This window comes from Capsicum annuum, chromosome 3 (assembly GCF_002878395.1).
Source record: "Capsicum annuum cultivar UCD-10X-F1 chromosome 3, UCD10Xv1.1, whole genome shotgun sequence".
Classification (NCBI taxonomy): Eukaryota; Viridiplantae; Streptophyta; class Magnoliopsida; order Solanales; family Solanaceae; genus Capsicum; species Capsicum annuum.
This window is the reverse complement of record NC_061113.1, coordinates 147,021,231-147,043,100: the sequence shown is the minus strand read 5'-3', so window position 1 is coordinate 147,043,100 and position 21,870 is coordinate 147,021,231. Positions and strand designations below refer to the sequence as shown.

General features: G+C 28.8%; 2 protein-coding genes across 2 annotated transcripts; one reads left to right on the top strand and one right to left on the bottom strand.

The window, feature by feature from the left end:
• Positions 1 to 625: 625 nt before the first annotated feature.
• Positions 626 to 3,450, bottom strand: LOC107863484 (probable WRKY transcription factor 70). The gene is given in 3 exon segments (NM_001324864.1): positions 626 to 1,082; positions 1,378 to 1,479; positions 3,037 to 3,450. Coding segments are annotated over 3 exon segments (900 nt in total). The 5' UTR covers positions 3,387 to 3,450; the 3' UTR covers positions 626 to 634.
• An 11,457-nt stretch (positions 3,451 to 14,907) lies between these two features.
• On the top strand, positions 14,908 to 15,828 carry LOC107866235 (amino acid permease 6-like). The gene is made up of 3 exons (XM_047410270.1): positions 14,908 to 15,177; positions 15,265 to 15,566; positions 15,662 to 15,828. Exons 1-3 carry the CDS (start codon positions 14,996 to 14,998, stop codon positions 15,790 to 15,792), a joined length of 615 nt encoding a protein of 204 aa, XP_047266226.1. The 5' UTR covers positions 14,908 to 14,995; the 3' UTR covers positions 15,793 to 15,828.
• Positions 15,829 to 21,870: the final 6,042 nt, after the last annotated feature.

Here is a 21,870-nt window from a genome sequence, read left to right as displayed (position 1 = left end):
TTCCACAAAGAGAATACCTCCCTTCAACTAGCAAACTCTCTTTTTTACTAATTTTTTTTGTGAACTTTCTATTATCTTGTATATGTATGTCCCAAAATCATGCAAGACTACCTCTATTTATAGGAGAGGAAGTTTTCCATACAATGAATATAAGAATGAATGAGGAGAGTAAAGATGAAACATCAAAGACCTTTAGGTTGCAAGAGATGCAACTTATAAATAGTAGAAAAATGAAGGAATAAAGATATAATGGTTAAAAGAGTTACAAAAAAGTTTGTAACATATTCGCTGCCACTAACGTGACTGATAAAAGCAAGAAAAGATTCTTATAACTTCCATTTTCTTGTAACACCAAAAGTTGTAACATTCTACCATCGGTATTAGGTAGTAAATGACATAAAGGCAATTGACATATAAGGCCATTAGGATGAACTGCATGATTACTAGGAGTTACAAAAAATGAAAAGCAACTAATTAATGCATCGACTCCAAGTAACAATAATGCAGGATTAAAGATACACATTAATATAAATAATATTAAAATGTTCTTAATCCATCATTATCTTTTAGGAGTAACACAAGACAGCAAAATATTTTATTTTACAACATTAGCCTTAAGGGTTTATATTAACAATCAAAAAAACTCTATGGCCTCAAAGTCACTAAATTTAACAAGATCTCCCATCTCACTACTAATCAGTCCTTGAAAATAAGAAGAATTATGAGAAGCCAAGGTGGAATCATGAGCTGAGGGAGAAGGAGGCATAAAATCTTCCCATAAGTAAGAATCCATAGTTGATGATACATTATCACTTTGTCCCTTTAATGATTCTTCTTCCTCTTCTGTTGAATCATGAGTGACACTGCTAGGGATTTTTGGTTTTACTTCAAAAGGTGGACATTCCAGCATAGAATGATTGAATTGTGCATTATTTATATGCTTCCGAATCTTTGCTGGATTGCAAGTGTGGTTGCCAAAGTATGTGGTGTGGTACATTATTTTTGGATTTTCTTGCATTATATGAACTTGTTTTGTGGCCCGGCAATCTTGATCGTACTTGTGGGTGCACCTGTAGTAGCACCTATCATCACAACAAAAAGGCCAACATCACTTCCAGACAAGAACTTAACTCCTGTACACGAATAGTAGTATAAATATATATTATATAATATTAGATCACCTAATAAATAATTACATGTAATTAATTATATAAATATATAAATAAAGGGTAAATAAGTTGCAAAATAAGATAAATTATGTAAAACAATAGATTGATTCAATTAAAATTTAATAATGTGAAACGATAGATTGATTCAGTTAAAATATACTTATATAGCTATAAAATATATCAGTATACAGTAATTGAGTACATATACCTAGGATATTTTGAGTTGAGTATACTCTTCTGCCCGTATTTCCTCCATGCACAACCATCATTCATTGTTTCGGATTCTCTCATCCATGAACCTGAGTTGTTTCTGCAAACCCAAATTAATTTATCTCAATATTTGATTTAACATACATATATTATAAAAGGTCAAATCCAAATATATATACATAGAACTGGTAGTTGTTGCATTTATAAATTATGTATGGGTCTCAAAAAACTAGCTTAATAATTAGTACTACTAACTAGTAGTAGTATAATACCATAACTACTATCCTTGAATCACCTCAAAATACTACAATAATGCAACTAGCTGAAGCTTTGAAGTGACGTGTGTTCATTAAACAATATCATCCTAGCTAGTAGGCAAAAGATATCCAATTAGCTATGCAAATTGCCTTGCAGATCTATTTCTCCAAGTTGCATACACAAGAATTATAAGGCTTACTTCGTCATTTTCTAAGCTAGACTGCACTACCATATATACCAATTGAAAAAGAAGAAGAATTCTTAATACTTACAACTTTCTGTTTTGATGATAAATACTTAATACTTATATACTATTAAGATTTAACTTTAATGTGTGTATATATAAATAATAATATAAATAATTTTATATTTTGCAGTGTATTTTAACATGTTACACTGTCACATCATATTCACCCATTACAAGAGGTAACTTAGCTCGTCTTGTTTTTTTAAATTACAATTCCATTTTCTTTTACGAAGGTTATTAATAAATATCTATTAGATTATCTTGTTAGTGTGAGAAATTGTTTAATTACAGTTTGAACTCTTTTCATATCACTATTAATCTCACTTTTTATGAACAATTTAACATAGACTACTTGAGATGATAAAAAGGAGTACGTAGGTCGGATTGGTTCGATTTTTATTAAAAAAAAAACATACCAATCATGTCGGTTTATTAAAACTATAAATTCAATCAAATTAATATAAAATCAATCTTTTCGATTTAGGGTTTCGTCAGTTTTTTTGGATTTTTCCATTTTTTTGGTTTTTTTCATCTTTGTTTTATAATATTTAGTTTTTAGAATTATATTGTAATCGAATACTAGATTAAATATATTTTCACTCTGGTGCTAATGAAAAACTATAATTATGAGTGAAAAACTCTCTTTAAACTAAAAAGTGAGATGAAGAGTGAAAAGTTTTGGATTTAAGTTTATATTGAGTTTTGGAATATTTAATTAGTAATTATGGACAAATATTATAACTTAAAGACTCAAATTTTTAATATATATCTACATCTACTTTCAAATTATTGAAAATTACTAAAATTAGTTTAAAAAAAATTTAAAAAGTAGATTATAATTAATATTTTATATATAAAAAAGTTCCAATATTATATATATATATATATATATATATATATATATATATATATATATATATTATTTCAGTTTGATTCGGTTGGATTTGACTTTTTTTTTGTCAAAATCAAACCAAACCAAGAATGATCGATTTTTTTTCTAACACCAATCAACCAAATCATAAGTCAATTTTTTTCTGATTTGATTTGATTCGTCGGCTTGGTTTGAGTTGATGATTTTGTCTACACCCTAACGATGATGATGAGTATGATACAACATCAGTGAAGAGAAGTTAAACAATATAGTGTAATTACCTTCTCTTGTAGCAACCTCTCCGGTCTTTTCCCCCTTGTTTGCCCTTCTTCTTCAATTCAGAATTAGACCGGTCGCCGGTATCGGCTTGATCCACCTCTTCGGTCTTTTCCACCTCCATCTGGGTCTGGACTAAAATACTGTTGGAATCAACCAACGTATTTAACTCAGTAATAGCCTGAGTAAAAGATCTCCAGATTTTGAGAACAAGTTCATCAGCTAAGACTGATCCATCATAATGTTCAATATTAGGTTGTTGAAGTAGACTTTGAAGTTGCTTTGCAAAGCTTTTTCCTTCAACAAGTTCTTTGATCAATCTTTTACGGGGGGTTTCATCAACAAGCTCCTCCATTTTAGCTTTATTTTATTTTGCTTTTTAAAAATAGTTTTTGTAAGATCTGAGAATAGTGGAGTGGTGAGGGTTATATACGGTGGGGTGAGTGGAAGAGGGAAAGAGATAAGAACATGACAGGAAACTCCTAGGAAGCAAACGCTACTAAGAAAAAAGTAAAAATCTAAAATTTTTATTTTTTTTTCTAGAATTTGACATCAGCTAACTGACGTCAAATAATGATGTAAAATATTTTTTTGTTGAATTATTTTGCCTATTTAATTCGTTGTGGTGTTGATATCCCTATCATTTTACTAATTTAAAGTCCTTGCCGACAAACGTGCATGTGATATCTTTGTTTTATTTTGTTTGTTTCTTCTTTATCTTGGACGTTTTTCTTTATTTCAAAATAATATATTTAAACTTCACCATATAATATAAATTTTAAATATTGATATAGTTATAAATTATTTTATTAAATATTAAAAAAAACTTTAAAATTAAATATTTTTAATTATAGAAATGTGATTTCTTTTGAGATAAATAAAAAAAAATATGTCCCATAAATTAAGATCGATAAAATGCCTACATTCTCCATAACTTCAAATATTACACAAAAGTTTTATTTTTATTATGTTAGTTGTTACCAAAAGTCAATTATACTAGAACATGGATAAGCTAAGTTTGTCCTTTTATGAGTAAAATATCTATATCCTTAAATTATGACCAAATTTATTACGACATAATTTAACTTTAAGGGATTTTATTATCCCCAAATTAAATTTTAACATATTTTTATCAATTTATTTAGCTGACGTGATACCTTTTGTCAACCTTTTTAGCTGACGTGACACCTTTAATTTGAAGTAAGCCTCATTTTATGTAATAAAAGTGTCATATCAGCATAAAAGGATAATAAAAATACACTAAAATTGTGTTGGGGGTAAGAAAATCTCTGTGAAGTTGAAGTGTGTGATAGAACCTTTGGTCATGGTTCAGTGGGTATTGGATACTTATCTCTCCCTTTATGCTACTTGAGTTTTCTTTAATTTGGTTTAACAAAATTAACTTATTTTCTTTTGATGTAAACTATTTTGTAACTAAAACATGGATGGATAAGTTTGTCCAATTGTGTCAAGGTTAAGAATTCTTCAAGTTGGTTTACCAAAATTAACTTATTTTCTTTTGTTGTCGTTAGCTGTATTTGTTGCCCTCAAAATTAGTACAGATAAATTTATAATTAGTACAGATAAATTTATATGAGGTCAAGAGCACACGTCTTAATCTAACCCTTGTTTGATGTATGTTCATTAGCGGTTTGAATATAGATTGTTAAACAGTGAGCTAAATAAGTAATGCAGTTACTAGAAGAGAAAGTATAGATTTGATGATGATTAATAGATGCTAAAACGAGTAAAAAAGCTAAATAAAGTGCGAATCCGAGCGTTTCCAGGCATACATGAATGTCTTCGATAGATAGATTTTGACTTTGAAGGACCCTTCCCATAGAGAACTGATACAACAAGCGAATTAAGAAAGACCAAAGACAAAGTTGATGCTCAAGAAAATTAAGTGATGTTATTGTATTGCTAGAGAAATTAGAATGGAATTAAAATTAGTCACTTGGACAAACTATTTATACGTTATAATAGTGAACCTCAACCAATGAAAATGATTCAACAAAGCCCTTAAAGTATTAGGGGTCGTTTGGTTTGAAAATAGTTATCCCGGGATAATTAATTATCTCGGAATAAAATAAAAGAATATATTTTTCTTTGTTTGGTTGGAGGGATTAATCCAACCCGCGATAACTTATCCCATCATTTTCTCCTTAGTCTCGGGATAACTTATCCTATATACATGGTGGGATAAGTTATTCCGGGTAATTGCAGGATAATTAATTTCGATATTAATTATTTCGGAATAACCATTTTCAAACCAAACGACACCTAAGAGTAATAAATTCAGGCCATGTGGAGAAGTCATAGTTGATGGCAACTAATATTACTAGACCTTTCATGTCCCTACGAGCTCGCCCTGCGCACCTAACCCTGACGCGTGATCCCTTTTTATTTTTATGTTTATGCCATTAGTGTTCGGACCTTCAATGGCTTCTTGCATAGATTTTTTGCTTACTCTTTCTCGAGAATTTCCTCTTGACTCTATTCACCCACTCCCTTGAGTGCCACATATATTCAACCAATTATTATCCTAAAGAAGTAGTCATTTCATTTTTTGGCTTTAGAACAAAATTGTCTACACCTGTCACCAACGTGTGGGGCACTTCACTAAGTATTTTTCATATCCTTTTCCTTATAAGACATAAATCTACGGTCCTATGGTTTCTTCGCACTTCCTCTGTAACTCATCTTGAAACCACCACCTTTATTTCATTACACAAATCTTTAATTTCTTGGTTCTTTCTACTAGTGCCACATTTTCTTCATCCTCTAGCTTCACTGGAGTTTCTCCATTTAGAGGTAATTTAAAAGGGAAAGAATCAAGAAAGGCGATGTCACCTCCCCTAAACTTATCACTGATATTATTATTCATGGCAGTGGCGGAGTCAGACTCTTGGTTAAGGGTGTTCATATTTGCCCTTACTGTTTTAAAAAAAATAAAAAAGCACTGCTGCACATTCGAACTCAGGTTGTTGATACTCTTAACCACTGGATTATGCTTCTTTAGCTTGTCAAGGGTGTGCAACAACATGTATATAACCTTAAATATCTATATTTAATCTATATACTCGAAAAAAATTTCCGACGAAAGGTGTTCATCTGACCCCTTCGTCGGCTGTGGCTCCGACACTGATTCATGGGACATTTTATTTTGATGATGATTTCATGATCTCGCTATGCAGTTCATCTCAGACCAAGGATAGGGTTGTAGATGACTTTAGTTCCCCTGTAAGGAAAATGGGATTCTTGTAATTCAGTGAATGTGATTGGCCTGAAGGTAAATTTGGAGTGATGGATCCTACAGGCTGACAAAGCATCACTTCCCCTAAGATTGGCTAATTGTTTATTCACACCTATCCTATCACCATGGGCTTCAGAAAACCTATTGATAAGGTCATTTTCTATCTTTCGCATAACATTTAGGATATGCTTAGGGCAACTTAGACCTAGGTTTTGGAGGACCGTGTATTTTCCCAAAATCATTCAAGATGGGACAGTGAAAGTGGTTGGTCAAGGTCAGAATTCTATTTTGAAGAGTATGGACGATACCCATGATAAGGGTTGGACTGACAGGTTTGTGGTCGTAGCTACCAAAGATCTCTCTGACTCGGCTCTTCCAAAATTATAGAACCTATCTTATAATTGTTATCATTCCCATTTTCTCCAACCTTTTTGGACTTATTCTTGGAATCTTAATATCATCTCATTCTTAAGTATTTTGTGGACTAACCTTTCACTTATTTCAACTTAATAGGTGTCTAGATTATGTGAACCTTATCATATTCATATGTTTTTAAATTTTTTTTGGTTTCCCATCTGGTGTCCGGTGCCCGCATTGGAGCCCCGACTAATTCAGATCGCGCGTTGCAGGACCCATTAAGGTGGCAGAGCTCCCAATAGAGTTTTCTCAAACCCTCGACCTCTGTTAAGGGTGGAGCAGCCCAATCCACTGCATCACAACCTATGTTGGTATATTCATATGTTTCGTTACACAAGGACCATGTTTAGCCATAACTCTATACAGGGACTTAGTTTTTCATTAGTTTTCTCTAGTATATAGTTGAGGAACCACCAACTTCTTTCTTCTTTATCAAAGACTACTAGAGATATTTAGTTATAAAAAATAACTCATATTTAGTTCTATTTTTTTAGTATATTTTTTAAAAGAAAGCTGATATTTAGTTTCCTATATTGCATTTCTTTTTAATTTACATTGTTCGGGAATAAATCTCCTCAACTCCTTTATGTCTGACCATCTATAAGAAAATTCTCAACCGCTATGTGCTGAAGGTTTTCTTTTAGTATCATCTGATCCACTTTTTCCTCTGATAGACAATCACTAATTCTCTTATGTAAATATGAATATGGCTTCACCCGAAGAGGGGCAATAGTAGTAGTTTTAGCCAAAAGATTTAGAGCAGCAACATAATTAACATTACTAAAAAAAGGAAAAAATCGATCACAGAAAACCTTCCACAAGCTGTGGTCGGGAAAAACCGACCACTTGTGGTCGGATTTTAATTTTTTTTATTAAAGAAACCGACCACAAGTGATTTTTTATTTTAAAATATCAAAATAATTATTACAATAATTTTAATAATAATCATTATTTATTTAATAATTAAAAATTTAAAAAAAATAATAAAACCGACCACTAGTGGTCAGGTTTTTTTTTAAAATTTAATTAAAAAATATTTTTAAAAACCGACCACTTGTGGTAGGTTTTTCAAATTCTTTTTAATTTATTTTAAAAAAAATCGACCACAAGTGGTCGGTTTTTTTTTTTTAAAAAAATACTTATAAAAACCTTCCACTAGGTTTCTTTTTTAAAAAAAATACTTATAAAAACCTTCCACTAGTGGTCGGTTTTTGAAATAAAAAAATTAAAAATTATATAATTAAAAATTAAATAATTAAAAAATTAAAATGTAAAAATTAAAAAATAAATAATTTTTAGTAACACCTAATTATATATATAATCAAAACCTAATATATTAAGCTAATCAAATATGATTAATCGATCACTAATCTAAGTATGTACAAGAAACACATCGCATTATATTATTGGATAATATACTTGTATACATGTGATGTATATAGTACGTATTTTGAACTTGATATAGTCGATAGTGTGTATATGTGTGTGTATGTACATGTGTATATATAATATATAGATATTATATAGCGACGGTATATTAATCACATAAGATAAATCAATCGATAATTTATTTGAGTATACGTGAAATACAATGGGATGGTAAAATCGGGTATGTGATGTATATAGTACGTATATGAAATACGTCGCATTATATTATTGGATAAGATACTCGTGTACGTATGTGATGTATATTGTACGTATTGATATTGTCGATAATATATATATGTGTGTGTGTGTATGTGTGTACGTATAGGCATATATATATATATATATATATATATATATATATATATAGTGAAGATATATTAATGACATAAGATAAACCAACCGATAATTCAACTGAGTTTCTGTGAAATACGTTGTATATTATTATGGGGTAGCAAAATCGGGTATGTGTTGTTTGTAGTACGTCTTTGAATGTTAATAGCCAATTGAATATATTTATACATATGTATATCGATCTCGTGTAGTGATGAAATAGATATACTATTTTGTGTCAATATAATGTAGACAGACACAAATTAACGTAACAGAAATAATCGATAATTTTTTTGATTAACACGTTATTTTACGAGTATATATATATATATATATATACACTTGTGGTCTTAGGTCGTGCTACGCACGGCCCAATATTGATCCTTAAAAATTCTACGTCATGTATAATTTTATCATTGAATTAAAACCTTTGCTCATTTGGTTGATAAATTCTAAGTTAGACATATTATATTATATTTAGATTGATGAAATTTGTATAACAATATTTTAAGTTATTCAAACTTATGTGCCATTGATAATCAATTATATTTTAAAAATAATTTTAGTTTTTAATTATTGTAATTTATAATATTTTTTTATTGTACTAATTATAAGTGACATACTAAAATTATCTTAATAAAGAGTTGTGAAATTTTTTCTAAAGTGATCCCATATAAGACTTCAAGTTAATGGAAAACATCAAAAAAGAATTTATCATTTCATGCCTATTTTGTTATTTTTATTAAATATTATTAATTTTTTATACTTAAATGACGTATAAAAAATATCAAAAATAATTTATTTTTGTAAAATTTTAATTAACTTAATTAATTGATTAATATTTTTCAAATGTCTATTTCAATATTTTTATTAAATATTTTTAATTTTTTAATACGTAACTAATTTATATACTTGAAATTATATACTTGGAATCTTTTCGTATACATTCATTTTGTAGGAACTAACTACTTGTTAACTTAACATAATTTAGATGTTAGAAAGAGATGATAGAGGTAAGGAAAAAGTTGATACTACAAAATAAAAAAAGAATAGACAACCTCCGCCTTACAGACGGCCGACAGGTATTCATATATCTGAGGGTTGGTTTGCTAACGCGCCAGTACGACCCTCACATTCTAGGTTGTCAGAGGATTCGATACCTACTCCTATGCATGGGGGGCCACTACATGGATCTGCACCGACTCATTCTGCTCCTATGACCGTGCCACCACCAGCACAGTACTATTGTACAGCCGCTGGCCCCTCCATACATGTACCATCATCGATACCCTCCTGCAGCAGTCATGCAGCTTCACACAGTGATTCTGCGGGATCTATTGGGTTTTCAGATCTTCGGCTTGGAGGCACTCCATCTGGTGCTTTAGATCCGCCTACGCCAATGCATCCACCATTACTTATTACGCAGCCAGGAGACAAAGATGATTCTAGGAGGATTTATCTTGTTCCAGTTGGGAAAGGGTAAGATTTCTGAATATAATAACGTTACTCATTTTTTCATTACCATATTATTATGCTCTATGAAATTAATGTTTGATCTTCTGTTGTAGGTTTAGGCCGGATGGTGGAGCTGGAAAAAAGGCGCGAACATGCATTACTCGCCACTTCAACGGCTACTGGACCAGCTGGCAAAAGGTTTCATAACTTGACAGGGATAGAATGTTTGAAGAATTTAAGGTAAGAATTTAACTTATCGACTACTTATTAACATTTTGTTATAACAAAAGATTGAATATTATATTTTTGTTGTAGAAATTTTACTGGTGGGATGATGCAAATACATTTCATATAAAGAAGAACTTTTTCATAAGATGTAGAGCCTGATTTAACAATCTCTTGGAATATGCTCGAAAGAAATCGGTAAGACCTAAGTGGATTCTTGAATCCTCATGGCAACTGTATCTTCTCTATTGGAATAGCGAAGAATACGAATTGTTGAGTGAAAAAGGAAAGAAAGCTCGGGCATCATCCAAGGGTGGCTCCCTACATACTGTAGGTGCCAAAAGTACTCTTGCTGTGATGGAAATAATGGTATGTAACTTTTACAGTTTTAATTGTTTGTTTCTATATATTTAGATTTTTTATTATTTGAACATTGATAATTTTTTCATATGCAGGAAAAAAAAAAGGTAGGAAAATACCACATTATGAGTCATACGAGGAGACTCATGTGATAAAAAAAAGAACCCGACTGATGAAGATGTTTGGGTTGAAGCTCGTGCAAAAGTTGTCCATGTAAGTAACAAATTCTGAATTTATGAATTTTTTTTCTTAAAGTTGATATTATTCAATTATAATTATTTTAATATTTTTTGACTCTTAGTATTAATTTTCTTTGAATATAGGACGAATATATGCGTCTTCTCGGTGCGTATCGTAGTAGTCTACCTCCTGAAAGTCAAGGTGACTTAATGCCCCAATATGTAGAGGAGGAGTTGTGGGAAAAAGTTGTGGATCCTGTAAATAGAGGCCATTTGGTTGGATATCACAAAAACGTTTTTGGCGATAATGTTAGGTGTTCGTTCGGCCCTTCTTACTCTAGCTCTTCAGTTGATAGAGAAATGATTGAAAGCCTACAAAATAAGGTTTCTCAACTCACTCAAGAGCTTGCTGAGCAGAGAGAGAGGCAGAAGAAGACGGAGAAGGCAACAACATCACAATTCAAGAAGCTGCAACAGCAGATGATCTGTTTCATTTAGATTGCGGGAAATATTCCTCTGTGTCCTGGTGATGCAGTTCGGGCTGCAAAGGGTCTGGGCCCCCTGGATGATTTCAGCACGGATGATGATATGGAAGACGATGACGAATTAGATGATGTTGACTCTTAGGTTTTTTATTTTTGTATGTGTTGTACTTTGAAACTATTGTTATAGTATTTTCATATTTTGTTGGACATTTTGTATGTCCTATACACTTTTGAAAGCATTTTTGTATTGTTGTTGTTGCATATGCTGTATTTGGGTTTAGAATTTTATTTTTTAAAAAAATACCCAGAAAAATCGACCACAAGTGGTCGATTTTTCAACTATATTTTTGCAGAAAACCTACCACAAGTGGTAGGTTTTTTAATAAACTAATAAATTAATTTAATAAAAAACCTTCCACAAGTGGTCGGATTTTCAATTAATTAATTAATTAATTTAATAAAAAATCTTCCACTTGTGGTCGGTTTTTTAATAAATTAATTAATTAATTTAATAAAAAACCGACCACAAGTGGAAGATTTTTTATTAAATTAATTAATTAATTTATTGAAAAACCTTCCACATGTGGTAGGTTTTTTTTGTCTAAAATTATTTTTTCTAACTTTAATAAAATAATAATAAATTTTAAATATATATATATATATAAACGACCACTTATGATCAATTTTGGAAAAACTACCACAACTTTACCGACCACAGATTTTGATAGCTTTTGTGGTCGGTTTTAGCCTTTTTTGTAGTAGTGATTGATGTTGGTATAGAATTTGGTACATATTGTGGTGTTTGGACAATCATTGGAGTGGTCATCGATCGCCGAAAACTCACATAGGAAGGTAAGAGTCCTTTCATCTTTTCAAATAAACTTATATATTATATTAGTTTAGGTATACGCGCCTTGCGCGTGTACCTTACTTTAATAAGTTGAAACGTTTCACTAAATAGGATATTTATTTAAATAATAAAGGAGAATACAATAATTAAATTCAACATCTTTTAAACATGTAAAGATGGAGAATTTATTTAATTAAACCTAATGTTTACCAAAAAAAAATATCTCAAAGCCTATCAAATTTTATCTACCACCTATAAACTACAACAAAATAATACGATGATAGGAATATCAAAATAATAAAATTAAATCTAACCTTTGCAAAAAAGAAAATTTCAAAGTCAATTGACATTCGTCTACCACTTGTCAACTACAACAATATAAAATGATAATAGAGATGCCGAAATAATACAATTAAATTCAATCTTTACGCACACACAATAAAAAAAAAATTCAAAGTAGAGATATTAAAAAAATACAATAAAACCTAACCTTTACCTAAAAAAAAATTCAAAGCCAACTAACATTTTGCTATCACCTGTAAATTACAACAAAATAATACGATAATAAAGATATTAAAATAATACAATTAAACCTAACTTTTACACAAAAAATTCATAAACCTATTATTTGAGTAGAAACTACAAAGTTATCCAATAATGAAAGCTTATTATTCATGATCACTAAATTCAATGTAATAAAAAAGCAAAATTTAAAACCTAGAAACAACAAAGTCATGTTGTAGATTCAGTAATGAAAGTTAGATATATACAAACATGAAAAGATATTTCATTATTCTTGATCAATAAAACCAACATAATAGAAAATAAAATTCAAAACCTGAAAAGTAAATCAACACGTTATATTTGAGATCCAATAACAAAACTATTTACATACATAAAAGGATGAATTATTATTTATGATCAATAAAATCAAAACGCAATATAAATAAAAATTTAAAATCAAATACTACAAAGTTACCCAATAACAAAAGTACCGTCACAAAGTTTTATTACCCAAATAAAATATACGTATAAATCTAAAAAATGACTTCTAAAATAGAAAAAAAGAAATAAATATAAGGACTCCTCAACCAAAATATTATAGTAAAAAAATAATATTCCTAACCTTAAACAAATAATACTATCTTTTTTTTTTCTTGGGAAAGTCCACTATCCTTTTTTAATTGAAAAAAAGTCATGCATTGCATTTAGTTTTTGAAAAAAAAATTTCTTCTTCTCCTTCTCGTAGGATTTTAAATCTATTTTATGTAAAATAGTTTTACCAATTTTTCTAAAATATTTAGAATTTTATTTTATATAGAACTTTTTTTATATAATAATTTCTTTGAAAATGGATTTTCTTTAACAAAATATTGCCATAAATTTAGAAATTTAACTAAAAATAGAAAATTTTCTCCATTAAATTTTTCATATTTATTTATTATATTCTAGTTTATACGTATGTGCATTGCACAAATGTCTATGATTACGTTTAAATTTAAGATAATAATCATATGTAGCATAATAATGTTTACAATTATGTGTAGGACATACAACAATAAATACTATAAATACAAAGTAAGAAAACATAAATGAATGCAAGAAGATGGTTTGAATCAAAACTAAAATAAGAAGAAAAGTAGAAGTAGAAGAAATTGACTCCCAATTGATAACTTGATACGCCATGATTATAAGTAATAACATCTCAATAAACACGACCGATAAGATATAAGAAAAATATGAATCCTAATAATAGTTAATTTTTTATTTGATAAATATGAATCCTTGTGGGTTATTACACATAGATTCTAAATATAATTATAATAGATGTTTTTCTAATCTAAATTGATTCTTATTTACCTATGTACATAATTCTAATAAGTTGAGTAAAGAATCCTAATTAATTAAGTTATTGATATTACATTTTTTCATATTTGGAAAATATAAGAAGTCCTAATATTCACTTTGAAATTAACTAAAATTTAACTTAATAAATTTTTCCTTGTAATTGTTTGAGTTATGTTAAAATTCAAAATTTTTAAAAACAATGTAATTTTACATTTAGATTAATTATTGTAGGGTGTAGGATGGTGGAATCTTATGCAATTCTTCTTTTAATATTTTATATTAAAAAATTAAAGTACTTAAACTTTGCCTTATAGAGAAATCTGAGTACATACGTTAGGTTTCTTTATCTTAATCGAATTCTAATTAACATGGAATTTGTGATGCATTTTTATTAATCAAAAGTTAAAATTTACGTGTGTGGTTTGTACTTGTTAAAGGACAATTTTTTAATTTTTTCTTACCATATATTTTAAGATCCCTTTTTCATCTACGCAAGAAAAAAACAAAACCTACTAAGAACAATTTACCATATATTTTTGAATTATTTAATTTCTTAATAATTAATTAATAATTGAAAAAAGTAACTGAATAGACAATTTTGTCTATTGCAGAGTCTTTTAATAAAAGGCAAAAAGTTCAAATCACTTTTTTAAGGTCTTCACACTTTTAATATATTATAGATATATGTATACATATATGCAGATATATATATATATATATATATATATATGAATTGTTTGAGGACCTTGGACAAAAAATTATCAGTTTCATTGCACTTTGTTTGGATGGCGGTTACCCATGGTTTCATAATTTATGATATTTTATTATATTATATTGTACTGTACTATATTATAAATATAATGTTTGGATAGACTTTATCGTTTGATGTTGTTTAAGGATATTTTTATTTTTGATTTAACTGTATCATATTATATTATAATTGGTAAGTTTATTAGAATGCCTTAAATTATTATAAAGAGAAAAGGGTCAAAAATATCCCTCTACTTTCATAAATTGGTTATATTTGCCCATTAGTTAAACTATAGGGTTAAATATACCCCGTCGTTACTAAAGTATGCAAATATACCCCTCTATTTAACGGAAATCCACACAAACTAACATTTAATTGAGATGGATTCCGCGCCACATTTTTATTGTTTTCCCCTTTCTTCTTTTTCTTTTCTTATTCACAATTTTGTGCTTGGTTTTCTTAGTTACTGTCAGCTTTGCTGCTGTTATGTCCATTTTTGCTGCTGTTATGTCCTTTGCTTATTCTTTCATTGGACTTGGTCTCTCCATTGCCATGATTGCAAGTTAGTTACCATTTTCCACTTTATTTCCTTTTAATGTCTTTTCCTTTTTGCCATTTCGCTAATGGTTTTGTAATTTGATATGGGAAGAGGAAGGAGTACGTGCAAACACAAGCTTTACAGGGACAACAGTCAGCCCATGTTTGGATTTGTAGAGGGGTGGAGCAAACAAAAATGGCCAGAAAGCAAATTCATAACCAAAGAATACATTATTAACCTTTCACCCTTGGGATTGTTCAATTTCAATTTTTACAAGCTCGTGTGGAGAACTGCATATGTGGAATTCACAACCATACTAGCCATGTTATTGCCATTCTTCAATGATTTTCTCGGTCTTCTGGGAGCAGCCTCATTTTGGCCACTTACTGTCTATTTCCCCATTTCATTCAGATGTACATTTCACAAGCCCAGCTTCCTAAAAATTCATTTACCTGGATTTGGTTGAATATACTGAGTTTTGTGTGCTTGATTATCTCATTTCTTGCAGCTGCTGGATCTGTTCAAGGCCTTATCCATTCTGTCCAGAAATACTGTGAAGAAGAGAAGAAAAAGAAGAAAGGGGAAAAGAATAAAAATGTGGCACTGACTGGCATGTCGTGTGGAGTTCATCTCAGCTAAATGTTAGCCCGTATGGACTTCCGTTAAATAGAGGGGTATATTTTCATACTTTAATAATTTATATATTTGAATTGAGATAATATTTTGAAACCAATGAGATTATTATTATTATTATTATTATTATTTATCTTTCATTTAAAATTTGATCAAATGTATTAAAATATAATATATTACTACTACCGCTACTACTATTATTAGTATATATATACATACTACTTTTTTTATTATTATAATATTAGACTATTTTTAATATTATGCTATGGATTCAAAAATAATCTACTGCTACAGTGACAACTACTATTATATATGTACTACTACTCCTGTTGCTGCTGCTATTATTATTATTATTATTATGAAATAGTTAAAGTTTATTTAGGACTCTTTAACTATAGATTTATAGTTTAAATTTAGTGAGAATCTTTTATTTATTTAAAAAGTCTAATATTTTCAAATTTAAATATTTTTTATCATTTAAATTTAAATTTAAATTTATCTTTTAGTTAGTTCAAATTCAACTTTATGTAGTATAGAGTTTGTTTTTAATATTTAACAGAATTTGTAACTTCTATTTGAAATTTAAAATATAACACCAATTCAACAATATAATATTCAACAAATTTTATCTTTATCTTAATTTGTTAAAAAAGGTTTAGTTTGACATTATTCTTGTTTATCCTTTTTTTTTAAAAGTGATGTATTAGATAATATTTTGAAACCAATGATATTATTATTATTATTATTATTATTATTATTATTATTATTATTATTATTATTATTATACTTTATCTTTCATTTAAAATTTGATCAAATGTATTAAAATATAATATATTACTACTACCGCTTCTACTATTAATATATATATATATACATACTACTATTTTTTTATTATTATATTATTGTTATTATTATGATATGAATTAAAAAACAATCTACTGCCACAACGACAACTACTATTATATATGTATTACTACTACTATATTATTATTATTATTATGAAATAGTTAGAGTTTATTTAGGACTCTTTAACTATAGATTTTTATTTTAAAGTCAATGAGAATCTTTTTTTTTTCTTCAAAAAGCCTAATGTTTTCAAATTTAAATAATTATAAATATTTTATTACAATACTTTTAAACTTGACTTAAAAACTGCCACGTGACTTATCAGCATTTTTCCACGTGGCTTCGTCTGATGCTTCGTCCTTTGTTTTATAATATATATATATAGAGAGAGAGACATACACACACACTATCAAACGTTAGTACGCTATTTTTTTAAGTATCAAACTTTTAAAAAGATAACATAAAATATTTCAAAATAAGTGTACTCCCAAAATACTTACTATAAATTTTATATTGCAAGTGATAGATTTTAAATAAAAACAATAACTCAATATAACGAAATGAAATTCTGATGGTACATATGTCGAAAAGAATATAGAGTTGATAAGTTCGGCTTTGATATTGGTAAAAAACAAAAAGAATTTGTACGTTCACGATTAATTCACTTTTCTAAACTTTCAGTCATTTCTTCTCTACAAAAGCTCAGCAAAAAATAAAAATGTAAGCATATTACTTTATTTAAACTAAATTAACTTTCAAATAATATGTAAATATAATTATCTACCTCCAAGTTAAGGGATGAATACATCGTTTCTGTATCGAAAATATTTGAATCCAATACTTTAGATTTGTTGCATAAATTGACACATAAAATCTATTAAAATTAAAATAAATAATAAATATGAATTCACAATTTTAAAAATATATTAAGTACTTGTTAAAGAATCTTAAATTTGAATTCACTTAAATTTTGAATCCGCTTTTGAATGATTAAGTGCAAAGTTTCGATCACTGAAAAAATAAGTCATGCATTGCCATGTGTGTATATGTAATAAGTACAATTTGGGATGATGCTTTGCTAAAGTTTCATTGAACCTAACTTAAGGAAGATAATAATTAAGAGATAATGATGCAAATTTAATAGCTAAGTGTTATCATTCGTTTTTATAATTCATTTAAAAACTTTGGGAAAATGCTCTCAAATATATCTAAACTTTGACGAAATTTGTTGTAATACGCCTGAATTTTCAGGGGTCTTATGATCACCGTAGAACTTTGCGGGAATCCTGTGACCTCCCTAGACTATTTATTAGCATATTTTATTGACATTTATTTGAACTAAATATTTTTTAAATATTTTATATTTTTTTAATAACTTACAAATGTCACTAAAATACACTAATAAATGGTTCAGTTGGGTTAGAGGACCCCCACAAAATTTAGGTGTGTTACAATAAATTTCACTAAAGTTTAGATATATATTCAACATTTTTCCCAAAAACTTTTGGTTGGAAATAACTAATACATACGATATTTCCATTTAAAGATAATTAATTAAGTATTGTGATATGAGATTTATCTAATTTTCACCGATAGTGGAATGACTATCCTACATTGGCAAGGATTCTTAGAAGTTATAATAGGTTAGATTTTCAAGTATTTTATTTTTATATTTAAAATATAAATAAAAAAAGAGTAAAATAAGGTAATTTCGACTCTAATTATTTTTTATCAAAAATAGAAAGGATCTTTCTTTCTCTCAAGATCTCCATCTCCATCTCCTTTCGTGTTACTCTTAATTTCAAGCCCTCAAAAATAAGGTTAAAGGGTAACATGATATTTTAATTTTAAATTTGAGGTTTATTTTTTTCTTGAGAAGTTATTATCTAAAATTAATTATAAAATATGTTTAAAACAAAATCAATATTTTGAATGGAATCAAAATTTTCTCTAAGTTGATCTAACATGATATTTTTAGGAATTCTACAATATTCGCTCGTTCTTTTTTCTCTAATAGATGATCAGAACTTTATCAGGGTTCAAGTCCTACTGTGAGGTCCTTGAACCTAATGAATTGCACACATCTATTGGCATTAAGCAAACTATTTAATGAACTAAGATTTATCCTTCCCTCAACCTTTTCAGAAAGAGTCCATTCATTGTTGTCTTAAGAAACCTGAAATGAAATCAATTCAAGAACCAACCACAGAAAGGCTTTTTCACTGATTGAGATTTGTCGTATTTTAAGAGTCTTACTAAAGTTATTGAAAGTGACACAAAAAATAATTATTGTTGAGAAAAAAGAAAATTACCATAAACAAAAACTTGACTATTTATATTATAAACTTTTCAGAGATTTTTTTATATAAATGAAAATTTTCAAAAGTGTTTATAAACAATTTTCAAATTTACCTAAATATCTCGAAAATTCTTAGAATTCATCTTTAACTTAGAAGCATTTAAAATAAAGTAAATAAGCCAATATAAATCGGTTCCAAAGCACAATAAAGTAGAAAATTAATTTATCCAAAAGAAAAAGTAGGTACAAATTGAAACTTGAGAGAGGTATGTTTGGTCCAGATTTGGAAACCCTTTGTCTTCTCCGTACTCCTCTTTAATTCTGGCATCGTCCATGACCAATTTAGTAAGTATCTTCACAAATTCGATCCTCCTTTTTTATTTTCTTCAAATTTTGGCTTCCATAGCAACTAATTGATAGCTATTGTTTGTTTTTTCCTTCTTGTGCTTGTAGCTTCATTATTTCTGATTAGTAAGAATCTTTCCTGATCGAATGAGGCATTGCATGTCATGATTTATTTTGTGAAAAATAAAATGGCATATACTTTTGGAGAATTCTAGTTTTAATCAAGATACTTTTAATATTGTTAGACAAGTACAAGAATACTTGGTGTTTAAGACAAGTACCAGGATACTTGAAGTTGATGTGATTGTTTTCTCTTGTTCCGGTGGAAAATTGAGAAAAAGGTTATTGATTCTGCCTCCTTTTATTCGAAAAGATTTAACCATTTTTTTAGTCTTTGAGTTTCAATTGTGAAAACTAAAATCTATTTTTCATACACTCAATTTCCTATTATACACTTTGTTTCAGACTGGCATCAACCTTTGAAATTGAAACTTGCTATTTGCTAATCAAAATGTGTTATTTCAAAATTTCAAACATATTGGTTTTTTTTTCTTTGCGATGTGATCATTTTCTTGCTATCACACAAGATGTTGTGGTGACTGTTCTCTTTCTTATTACGATGTACCCGTATCTCATATTCTTTTTTACAAAATTGATATTTTAAAATTTTGATCGGTCTTATTTCACAATCTTTGAATTGTTTATGTTACTTGATGTTTATACTGCCATCAGTCCATCCTAAAAACTGGCAGAAAGTTCTGTTGATTGAAATCTTAAATAGTATAGGAATCCTCAAGATTAGCAGTATTCATTTATATTCATCAATTTAGTTATTGATAGACAAGGATAAGGTTTGAACATTATATCTTTGGCAGGGGGGACTTTTTTTTTCTTTAATCAAGTAATCTCTATTTGAAAATTAATAGTTTCTTGACTTTCTATTTTCATGGGGACCAAACTGTCAATATGTCTTCCTCTATTTATTCTCACAAATAGTTTGTTTAACTTCTCATGTCCTTTAATTCTGAAGTGGTTAATCTTATAAAATGGAGCTCATTTTGCTCAATTTTACATTAGTCTGAGTTGGTGAAGAATTTAAAGTAATCATGAAAATGGTATTGAATTTTACTGTGAGGAATCAGTAAGGTTTCTTTGTTTTTGCATGTTTTTGATACTTGCATTCTCGCTGCCTGTAAAAAGGTTGAGTGCACTTACTTGTACAGAACAATTTGTTGGGCATTATCAAGCTGCACCCTTTATGTTTGTGCTTACTTTTAAAACATGTTTTGCTTTATAGAAGATCACCATCTCAAATTCCATAATAAATTGACATCTTTGTTTTCTAAAGACTATGGTAAAAAACATGATGGACTGTTAGAGTGCAGAAGATCCTGACCAACTACAGGAGAGCATCAAAGAAATTATGCAGATTATACAACACACTGAGACCCCAGAGAAGTGTCAAAACCTAGAGAGTTGAAATCTAGCAGAACAAAACTCTTGGTGACTTTTTCTCTTCTGCCTATGTCTTTGTGGGGGAGTGACTGCTACATGTGTGGGTGAAAGGTAGCAGGTACCTGATAAAATAGTCGAGATGGTATAAACTGGCCCCAATACTATCGTTATCATATGAAAGTGTCAAAGCCTGGAGGGTAAGATCCCTACAAGAGCCACAGACCGTTATGACATTGTTAACATAGGTTATCATAGTTCCTCTCTAAGTCTCTGTAGGTGACATACCTTAATTAGATTAAGTATACAGCTTTCTAAGTCGTTCATAGTTTAAAGTGATGTTATACATGTTAACTAAAATGTGTTTGAGGTGTGCAAACTGCAAAATGGATGTGATCTTTCAGCAACTATATATATTAATTGCTTGTTTATATGTTTTCTACTACTATATTTTAACTAAAGTTATGTCTAAACTTTTGATTCTTAAAGTGAGTCAACTCTTCTCCTAGGTTTCTGTCAAATCTCCAGAATGGCTTAATGATTCAATATGTACGAAAAATTGAATATTACATTATTAAATTAGTAATCAAACTATTAGATAATGCACTTTTCTGATGAAATAATATACAACTTAATACTTCAGTATGTTAGAAAATTATTTCAATAATCTTTAAGATGCTGGAGGGAAAAAAAGATGGATTATGAAGGAAATAACTGTCTTTATCTTCCTTCTTATAATTTTGGAGGTACTTACCTTTTACCTAGTAATTAAAATGTTTGTAATACTCTTTTATTATAATTCAAAGCAAGGTGTATCTTTTTGAATGACTTTTTGTCTCTATCTTACTGGAGATATTTGCTTATTTAGGGTGGATTTGGTGTGGGTCTAATTTGTGACTATTTGAAAAATTCAGTTATTATGACAATAACATAACTTCTCATTTCTTCGAAAGATGCACTAAAAAAGGTTTCGTGAAGAATTTCTTTTGGATGCCAAAGATGAAGTTATTGACTTTTTCCTACACGATATATATAACCTGTATTAGCTCTTTAACCTAGTCTCACTGCTATTTCAACTATTGCATTCTTAACTACAAAAATAAAATAATAATGCAAACACTACAGTTCAAATTCATTTTTTT

What these genes read in the sequence shown, in the direction of transcription:
- LOC107866235 (XM_047410270.1), top strand. Translation starts at nt 14,996, where the DNA reads ATGGATTCCGCGCCACATTTTTATTGTTTTCCCCTTTCTTCTTTTTCT. An exon ending in CTCCATTGCCATGATTGCAA is followed by an intron (nt 15,178 to 15,264) that starts GTTAGTTACCAT and finishes TGATATGGGAAG; the next exon opens with AGGAAGGAGTACGTGCAAAC. An exon ending in TTTCCCCATTTCATTCAGAT is followed by an intron (nt 15,567 to 15,661) that starts GTACATTTCACA and finishes CATTTCTTGCAG; the next exon opens with CTGCTGGATCTGTTCAAGGC.